This window comes from Sebastes fasciatus, chromosome 5 (genome assembly GCF_043250625.1).
Source record: "Sebastes fasciatus isolate fSebFas1 chromosome 5, fSebFas1.pri, whole genome shotgun sequence".
NCBI classification, from domain to species: Eukaryota; Metazoa; Chordata; class Actinopteri; order Perciformes; family Sebastidae; genus Sebastes; species Sebastes fasciatus.
This window is the reverse complement of record NC_133799.1, coordinates 18,266,214-18,276,458: the sequence shown is the minus strand read 5'-3', so window position 1 is coordinate 18,276,458 and position 10,245 is coordinate 18,266,214. Positions and strand designations below refer to the sequence as shown.

General features: G+C 43.5%; 1 protein-coding gene across 2 annotated transcripts in view; it reads right to left on the bottom strand.

The window, feature by feature from the left end:
* Positions 1–1,413: 1,413 nt before the first annotated feature.
* tle5 (TLE family member 5, transcriptional modulator) overlaps positions 1,414–10,245 on the bottom strand; it is a 52,937-nt gene continuing 44,105 nt past the window's right edge. The window contains exons 5-8 of one of the 2 annotated variants that reach the window (XM_074635457.1): positions 8,375–8,437; positions 7,536–7,610; positions 3,615–6,107; positions 1,414–3,209 (exon numbers count right to left, since the gene is read on the bottom strand). In XM_074635457.1, coding sequence (XP_074491558.1) covers positions 5,880–6,107; positions 7,536–7,610; positions 8,375–8,437 — 366 coding nt within the window. In that variant the 3' untranslated portion in view covers positions 1,414–3,209; positions 3,615–5,879. The remainder of the gene's footprint in view (positions 3,210–3,614; positions 6,108–7,535; positions 7,611–8,374; positions 8,438–10,245) is intronic. The other variant, XM_074635458.1, reaches the window with a different exon arrangement.

Below are 10,245 nucleotides of genomic sequence, written 5' to 3'. Positions count from 1 at the left end.
AGCCATAAAGTTTGCAATGATGAGCCATCATTTTTCAAAACTAGAACCAGAAGAAACATTACATGGATGTTGTCAGAGGGAGAATATGAATTTGGTTCTTTCAAGCATTACTGAGGCCGGAAATGTTGGACTGTTTTGAACGCTGCATGTTTCCCTGCTGTCTTGGCTAGAAACTAAATACCATCCACTTATTCCACCACTGCAGAGTGCCCAAAGACTATAGACCAGTTGTAAACGTAAAGATTCCAAATGTGTCCCAGTTTATTTCCTGTTGTAGTGTATGTCAATGACATCAACTGACAGGAAGTAAACCTAGACCCAAGCTGTTGCCTAGCAATGCAATTCCATTGAAATGGGCTAAAACAGAGCGTTTCAGGCCTATATTTAGTATTATAAGGAAAAATCAAAGAACATTTGTTCCGATTGGGTGGTATATCTACAAGGTAACCCACGAGATGGTTAAGGTTAGGCATCGATCTTGAACAGCTAAGTTTAGGATAGGTCGTCGGGCAACGACTCTCACCTGAGTTTTTGCAAGGTTTTGTATATTTCAGATCAGATTTCCTAATTTGCAGGCCATTAACTTGCAAGACATTAACTTCTGATTAGGCTAAAGACATACTGAAATCTGGTATGGACATGCTTCGGGCAAGTATCTAAAAGTACAACTTTGACATTTTTAGATCACATGAAAAAAATCACGCTTTTGTCAAAGGTCAAAGTCACATACGTGATTACATGTGTGCATATCTTTGATATTCAACGTGTTATGAGTTAATAGATACCAAATACTTGATTGTGCACCTTGTAGTTTCTGAGATACAGCCATTTTATTATCATAATATATGTAAATATAATGGAATATATATATAAAAAAAAACAGTAGTCCCATCATGTGCCCAAAGACTAAATATATTATGATAAGAAAAACTCCCCTTTCAGCCAAATGGTTTGACTGATCTTGGCACTTTCTTCAGATCTATGCTTATAGGCAAGCCCAGAGAACAGAATGAAGAATAAGAAATGTTTACTATGGTGGATCTCCTACCGCAACCAAGTTTTAGATCTCTTTTAGATGCAAGTTGATTTTCACATCTTGATGAGATGAACTGGAACCAACGCCTGCCAAAAAGGTTGGACATTTAACAAAATGGAAAAACGTAATGATTTAAAACATTCAGAGTCAGCAGTGCTCACCTTTAATCAGGGTCTTTAACTTGGACGGTCACCCTAATAAAGTTCACCATACTGCCTGCAGTCACCAGAGTGACTTAAAACAAGTGTACAGGTGTTAAAACAGAAAAGAAACGCTGTTACAGAAATAGAAATTGGATTAGTTATTCAGTGACAGTAAAGACTTTCTAAATATCATCCACACAGAGACATTCAATGAGTCACAGAAGAGCAGGAACGTTTCTTATGATTTGATTGACTTTATTTGTAAGGCACCAGAAGTCCTTCCTTACTGCAGAACATTTCATATTATTTATAGTAAATGTTTGTTTTTATAGTTTTTTTTTGTTTCAATGAAGCTATGATTCCAGACACAAAACATTTTTTTTTTTTGCCAAAGTACACACTTTCAGGTTTTACATTATGCACAAAATAAGTATTTAAAAAAAGACCTTTACAAAGCTCAAAACGCTTACAATGCTTCACGCTATGGGGGCAAAAAGTTGGGAAGGAGGGACCTGGTGGGGGGAGTAGAGGGGAAAGGAGGGGGCGTCAGAGAAGAGGGAAGGGGTCAAAAGGTCAACGTACTGCAGTTTCCCCCCTGGTGTCACATCAGTTTTGTAACACAATAGCACAAGAATCATCCAGGACAGACAAGAAAAGATGCAGCTATATACACATAAAGCTTTCTATGTATAACTGTATACAGAGGCGAGCGCCTCCAACTACTTTAACAAATACATAGAATTTCATTTGTATGTTTATAACGTCAGCTTTGTAACTCTCGTTCTAGTTCATATCGATTAATATTTAAAAACAAAGAAGAGGGAAAAAAACAAAAAAAACAAGTGCATTGATCACAGAAAGTTTGGACCAAACATTCTTTTGAAACAAATGTCTCCACTAGAAAGAAATCAATCTCGGTTCCCCCGCAGACATGCATTGATGTGTGTGTGTGTGTGTGTGTGTGTGTGTGTGTGTGTGTGTGTGTGTGTCGCTTTGTCTACACGCTCTGCATATCACTACGACGAGTACAGTATGTAGCTAGACACATACAGTGTGTGGGAGGACGATGTGCTGCGAGCTTAATGCACAAGCAGAATAGCATGTTAGCTTTAGTTGTAGAAAGAACAACGCATTTCATCTGTGTGGGTGTGTGTGTATCAAACCTGTACAGCTGTTTATACACACCTGGTTCATGTATTCACATACATACACAACAACGGGCATCATCGAAGGAGTCATCCCACCAATGTCACCGACAGTAACTGAACTTTTAGACACATGAAGGGTTTTTATTCTATTTGTAATTTGACTTCAACAATAAGATGTGCTTTATCGCCGTCATGCCAGCGAGCGATCGTTCTGAGTGGCGTTTTTCCAAATTTTTCCAAAGGATTGTTTATTTTCACACTTCGCATCAATTCATTCTCACAGTGTAGCCATTAAATCAGAGAGAGGAGGCTAAGAAAGGGTGTGTGTGTGTGTGTGTGTGTGTGTGTGTGTGTGTTTCTGTGTCTGTGTGTGTGGGGGGTTTGTATAAAACAACGTCATACACAGCCTGTCTTCAAATTAACACTCACAAACAGGCCGCCGCCAAATGATCTCTGTGGATCGACGGTGCCGAGGTCAGGGGTCCGATCACCACTGAGGCTATCTCTGCAAAACACCCTGAAGAGGGATACATGTTCAATTTCATCTCATCTTGTTGAAAAAAAGACATTTAACGGGGCCTGCTACTAGGGTTGGGCGATTGGACAAATGGATCAGCTATCGGCGATTGGCTGAGTACAAAGCCGGTTGTTTTTTTTGGGGGGCGATGTTTGTCATTTTATTTTGTTAATTTAACGGTCCGTCTCTGAAGAGCGAGAGCCTCTAAAAGTAAGGGTTCATTTCGACCAAACCAGAGTTGGTGATTGTTGGAGAAATTACTATTTTGGTGAGTTTTATTTTGTTTCTGTCGAGTTTGAAAGAAGTGTGTTCTACGATGAACCGCTGATCTCCCAGCTGACACAACGGCAGCGCCTTGCGTTGGGCTGACGATGGCGGGTTGGAATATTTTAACACAACACCCGACTCTACCTGCTACTAGACCCGTTAAAGCCCCTCACACACACCTATAGTCCACCCACACAGGTATTTACACATGTTGCCTGATTAGACCTCTTCTTAGGATCTCCCTCACACTTCTAGAGGTTTCGCTGCTCCCGTTATGCCGCGTTCGTGTCATATGGGAGTTACAGTTTCCGAGTGTTAACATTAACATCCACATTGTAATCAGGACTGAGAAGATTTTTTTGAAAGCTCTGATATATCTGACTTAATAATACAGAAGTGCCTGAGAGCAAAACGAACATGGATGTCTCATATCAGCCAAAGTTCAGCATTAAGTATTTAAAAGGTGCTTAATGCGATGTTGGGAGAATTTCCATTGCCTCCACACGGCTCGTAGCCAACGGTGCTAACAGTGAAAACAATGGTGACAGAGCTAACAGTGCTAACCTGGGGGGGGGGGGGGAATTCGGAGGGTCGGTGCTTCGTTTCCGCGACGCCGCCATCAGTCGGGACGGTGTGATCAGTTGTAACCGCCGTATGAGAGCAGTGCAGAGCGGCAGCTGTGAGCGAGCCAGTGGGGCATGCTCACATGCACGAACATGCACTAAAAGCATGCATGGTCGGCCCGGCTGTGTCAACAAAGCACGGAGAAGCTCGGATTACAACACACAGATAGAGAGAGAGAGTGACTTCATTCTCTGCTCAGGTAGACATTACTCCTCTATATCTTTATATAGCAAATAGTTGTTTGCTGCTATGTTAATGCTCTGCATATCAAATAGAGCACCTTTAAGTGTTTTTAAACTTCAAACAGATCGTCTGCATCTCCTTCCACAATCTGCGGATGCTGTGATTATATGTTACGCGTGTTAACCAGCCGGCTTCCAGGAATGTGGGAATTTCTGAGGGCGCTATAAAGTTCTCTTGAGCTTGGTGACATCACATTATTCCCGGCATAGTTTCAGCCAACTTCCACCTGACGAGAGGCCTAATCAGACAAGCTAATTGAAAACAGGTCCTGTGAGGCTGAGGGGGAGTTTTTTTACTCATCGGAGCAGCTTTAGAGGACGCTTGTGCTTCATCTGTGTGATCTGATATCATTTTGTTAGGTCATGGAGATTTCCCATAGGTGTTAAATTGCCTGTATAGTGTAGTGTTAGTCTGATACGTGACAGACCTGTATATGTATAGTGAATCGAAATGTACAGTATTTAAATCTGAATTCACAGAGGGGTCAAAAGCACAGGTCCAGTTGTATTGTTCCTTAAAACAGACCCATTTCTCAAGAACTGGATCATGACAGAAACTGGGACTGACCGCATGCAGAGATTAATGTCACCAGTCTAGTCTCTGTATATTAACTTTATTAAGCCATTCCCCGTTGTGACGCAGCCTGTACTCTGTCATTGTCCTGTCCTTGTTCTGCTTTTTGAACCCAGAAGAGGAGGAAGACACACACTGCCCTCTGCTGTCAAACACACAACATGCACACTCTCTCCCCTCTGTGCCTGCTCTAATATTAGTGCACATTAAAGATGCAAAAGGTGGCAGGAAGGTGCAGGAGTCAAGCGGCATGTCTGTTCATTTAACGACTGAAGAAGATGTTGCCTTTCAGTTAAGGTGCTGGTTGGATTTATCTACCTCACAGGGTCAGGCGAGGATCGTAAGTAGGGGGGGGATTACTTACTAAGGTGGGTTTGTTATCTACTCTTGACAGCTCTCAGCGTGAAGGTTGCTCTAAGAAGGTGCTTTTTCCTTTCTCAATATAAATTTAGGATTATACACAAAATCTCTAGTTCGTCAACTGGAGATGTCTTCTCAATACAACGATTCTGCTCTGAAAGCAGCAGTTTTTGGTTCGGACGTGTGTGTGTGGGATGTTACTCTCTTTAACCGGAACACTATTGAAACACCTCGCTGATCCATAACAACCCACCGTTTAAACTCAAAGCCAACTTGTAGCTTGGAATGAATGCATGCAATCTGCTACTGCCAAAAAAATATCAACACTACTGATCGGTGTCAGACCTCTTTGTTAGGAAAATGAAGTTTGTAGGAATCCTGTGTTGCGTCTGACAAGTGTAACAGCTTGCCAACGAATCCCTGTGTTTAACGTGTAGCCTGTTTTAACACCTACAGCGCGGTGCGTTCAGTGTCACAGATCAGACCTGCGTAACAAGGACCTGCTTAGAGCAGAGGTGAGAGGTGGGTGAGAGTGGGAGGAAGAGAAAAATAAAACAGAAACTAAACAGGAATAAGAATTGAGAGAGAGAGAGAGAGCGAGAGAGCGACAGGAAGGTAGGAAGGAGCAGAAATAGAAAGCAGTCCTGATAAAAAATAAAATAAACATAAAATAACTGAAGCTTAATCACATTCAAAAAAAGAGACAGTATTTGAAGACACAGGAGACACTCTGAAGAGAGGATAAAGAAACAACCCATGTGTGGTAAATATGAAGCGATCAGGACTAGTCTGACATAAGGGGCAGGTGCCAAAGCCCTCCCAGTAAAGGGAGCTGGTTAGCTGGAGCTGTGTTGATGGGATTGAAGCCCATGTTAGCTAAGGCCAGAGAGAGGGAGACCAGGGGAGAGGCTGTAGGCCAAGGGGGGCTCAGGTCTCTGGACAAAAACAGAGCTGAATGGGGACACCACCTAATCGGACTTGTCGCCGTCCTCCTCGCGGTGGCTGTCGACTCCTTCGCGTGACGCTTTCTCCTCCTTGGCCAGCTGGGCTTGGGAGGCCAGCAGGGAGGAGAGGGAGAAGAGACCGGAGGAGGTGGTGACGGCGGGGAGGGACGGCTGGCTCAGGCCCAGCGGCAGGGGGGTCATGGGCAGGGCCAGGCCCTGGAGCTGAGACAGCTGGTGAGCCTGGAGCTGCTGCTACATGGAAGACAACCAGACACAACTTAGGCACAGCAGGATCGACACACCAACACACAAATCACTGCAAAACACAGAGGGAAATGCAAAAGCTGCAATGCACAGACCTATTATACATCGCAAATGATGTTTAATATATAACCCCTGAGGCACAGCGCTAATAGCTCAGGCACAAAAGGATGGATGGAGGGCACATATCATAGCTGAAATACATGCTCGGTAGGAGATGGAAAGTCTGCAGCACACATAACTTATTTATAACGGATGCAATTTTCAATCTATATAGCCCCAAGAAAACAAGTAGGAGAGAACTCTGTTCAAAAATTAAAAAAAAAAACTGCCTTATACCGAGGACACATGCACCACAATAACACATGAAAGATACCATGGGATGCACATGTGTCATTTTAACGCATAGAAAGACAAATTGTTACTGCCAAGCCCGTTCCTTTTCATCACTCCCTGTTGTACACACACTCGACGTCACGACACATCCGTGGGTTGATTTTATGACAATCCTGACTGACTTCTCATAAAATATATCTAACAGCCCTAGTTTGCACAGGCGACACCTACAAAGTCAACAGCTCTGCTTTACATTCACAGCCAGAGCTCAAACGCTCCGTGTCCTTTAGGTATATACAGCACTAGTGGTACTGTGTTCAGATAATTGCCTCTTCTACCTCATCAAATAAGTCCACGGCTTGGTTTGTACGTCATTGAACGGTTTGTTTTTTATTACAATTTAAGTTTTGCATCCCTACTATATATACCATGTATATAAAGTATGATATTAGTGGTTATGAAAAGAAAGAAAAATGGACCAAATTGTGAGGCTCCCTGTGCTGAAGAGAGCAGGTTCAGTCCTAAAAACAGGCCTAAGCAGACCAGTATCCTCTGTATCTACAGCAGTAGACACAAAGACAAAGGCAGGGCGCCTCTTTGAATCATGCATCACAGTGATGGAGTGGCTAAGCTAGCCAACACTAGACCCATAGTAAAATGATGGAGTGGCTCGGCTAGCTAATACTAAAGCTCTGGTAAAATGATGAAGTAGCTAAGCTAGCTACTACAAGGCTTATATTGATAAAGTGTAGCTGGCTAACATTAAAGCCACAGAGATGAGGGATTACAGCGAGCTGGCTAATGCCCCATCCATATTGAGTCAGTATTGTAGCTAGCTGGCTAATCTTACTAGTCTAATGAGCTAAATTGTGCCGTATAGTGGAATATAGTGGAGGGAGGAGGGCATTCAAATACCACTAACTTAATGATAATAGCTGAAAGGAAGGGAAAACCTAAATTTTCCAACTCATTTGAATATATTTCACACCCAATAAATGAAGGCCATTAAAGAAAACAATACAATTAGTGATAATGATCAATAATTGTGCTTTCTAGCCCTCAAGCGGGGCCGGAACATCATACCCTTATGATGGAGTTCATCTCTGGGGGGGTGACCTGCTTGGCCCTCTCTATGGCTGCCAGGACCTGCTGCTGGTGCTGGAGACGGTGGATGGGGGTGGGTGGGGGTGGAGGGGTGAGGGTGGGGGGGGAGGGGGTGAAGACGAGGGAAGGAAAGTGAGGGAGACAATAAAAGCGAGACAGAAACAAGGAGAGGAGAGTTTGGGGGGGGAGAGAGGTGGAGAGGTTAGATCAATATCAATAGTCCCAACAGAGACCCGACAACCCTCTCTGGTGATGCATCCCCCCCTCCGGCCATTCAGCTATTCATCCAGTCATACGCACACACACACACACACACACACACAAAAGCCTTGTGTGACACCGGTGAATGGATGGTTGGCTGGTGTGCTGTAATGGGTGGAGGTCAACGCCCTGGTGGGCAGATAAGAGCATGGCTTATCTGAATCACACAACCATTTATTACGCTGACACACACAAACACACATGTATAAGGGAAAAAGAGGAGTGGGATGGAGGAGGTGGTGGTGGGAGCGATAAAGGGAAGGAGGAGGAGGTCAAAATGGGAGGGGGAGGGAAAACTGGGAGGACAGATTGAATATGGCAGAGGAGAGAGTGGGGGAGGGAGGAATAAAGAGAAAGTGAGTTGGAAAGGAAGCGGGTGATGAGTAATGACGGGAGGAGGGAAGAGAAGAGGAGGGAGGGATGCTGAGCGAGGGGGGGTCACGGAGGTGGAGAGGTAATGAGGTGGGAATGAGGGTGATCTCATTCCAGGATGTAAGGAATAGTGCTGAGGGTCAGAGGGTTAGTGACGTCTCTGTGTCTAGTGTGTGAGTGCTTACCTCCTGAGACAGGTAGGGGAGGACTTGTGCACAGATCCCGTTCAATCTCTTCACTATCTCGGCCTGCGGAAGGAAAGACATCTTTTAGTCTAAAAGGTCAGATTGGCGTTACTCTAAATTGGTATTGTCAACAAATCCCATGGAAAAACACCAAAACCACATCTCTGGCCTGTCAGTGGCACTCGGCCCCAAGCTCATTCATTCCTACTTAAGATGTTAACCTTATAAACTGCTCACAAATATTTAGTTTTATTTCTAAAAAAGGCAGTATACTGTAGTTTTTAGGAAATGTTACTCAAACCAGAGTTGATAGTGTATTTGTTGGGGACTATTTTCAGAGACAGATAAATAGACATTTGGTGCTCTAGTGAGAGCGGTGTACATTAGACTGATTCAAGATAAACTACAGTGCCCATGTTCATAATAATGAAGGAACATGTCACGCAGAGCAACAGTGATGTGTTTTAAAGCCCCTACACACCCTTATGCCTGGTTCAGACTACAAAATATCAACCCTGCCACCGGCTCGGCTCGCGAACGACATTGGACGACGGCTTTGTCAATCAATTGTTTTATCCTGCCTAGTGTGTCATAGTGGACGATAGGGATGGGATGATATAGGATTTTATTACACGGCTTTGTTGAATACTTGATTCTGATTGGTCAATTACAGCGTTCTACAGTCTTTTATTTCTTTATAGCAGACCGTTGCTATGTATAACAGACCGTTGCTACGAGTGCAGTTCTGAGGTCGGACTCTGGCGGACCGTTTTTGTGCCAAATTATTGATTTCTTAAGTAAGTAGCCGAGTAATAAGCGGGATAATGTACAGCTAGTCGGTCATTGTTGTACATGACATCACGCGTGTCATGAAAAATGGCGAGCTTTGACTCGCCGTGGACCAATGTGTAGTCTGTCATGTCTCTCGGCCAAGTCACGGCAAGATTTTATGACTCTATAATCGCCTTATCTGACACAGTGACCATCATAACAGACAAAAATATCATGGTCTGAACCCAGCGATAGTCCGCCCACACATGTGTTTTGCCTGATTAAACCTCATCTCAGGACTATGTGGGTGTGAACCGACTGGGCTCGATTGACTGCTCCCTCACCCTCGTCGGTGATAATTGTGATAATTGTTGCACCATTATCACTAGCCAGCGTGATGCTTGCCACGTAGCAGCAAGGGTGGGGAAAACCATGAAAATGGAGTGCAAACGGCAGCTTTTTAAAGTGTTGACAGACATTTTTTCCATTTGCATTCCTCCTCAATAATAAGTCATGCGAAATGGGGTTATTTCTCTGTATTGTTTCGATGTTGTTGGTACACGTGATAATTTGTTTAGGCGTCGTACAGAGCTGTGGATACTACGGCTTGTGCTGTTTTGTGTGCCAAATGGAAAAGGAGTGGAAACCACATCCATCTCGTGCTCTCACCATGCCGATCTGGTTTGGTGCGCAACATTTCACAACCTTATTTTGCACAAAGACATTTTTCACATGCCAAAGTATTAAACGCACAGGTGTACATAATAAAAAAAATTATTAATAATTGAATTGTTGGTTTTTTATTCTTTTCATGGGATTTGTTGACAAAGAAGAAAATATAGCATATCACCAGACTTATCCTTTAAACCCTTATAATCCAAACCACTCTCTCATCAGTATGGGAAACATCTGCTATGACCTTCCCAAACTGGAGCACACATATCTTGCATCTCACACACACACACACACACACACACACACACACACACACACCAGACATATCAGAATCCCTTTATTCACCTCATTAATTAAGTTGCTTGTACTCTATACTCTTTCTCAAACTACTAGGCGCACACGCAAATGCGCACACGCAAATACAC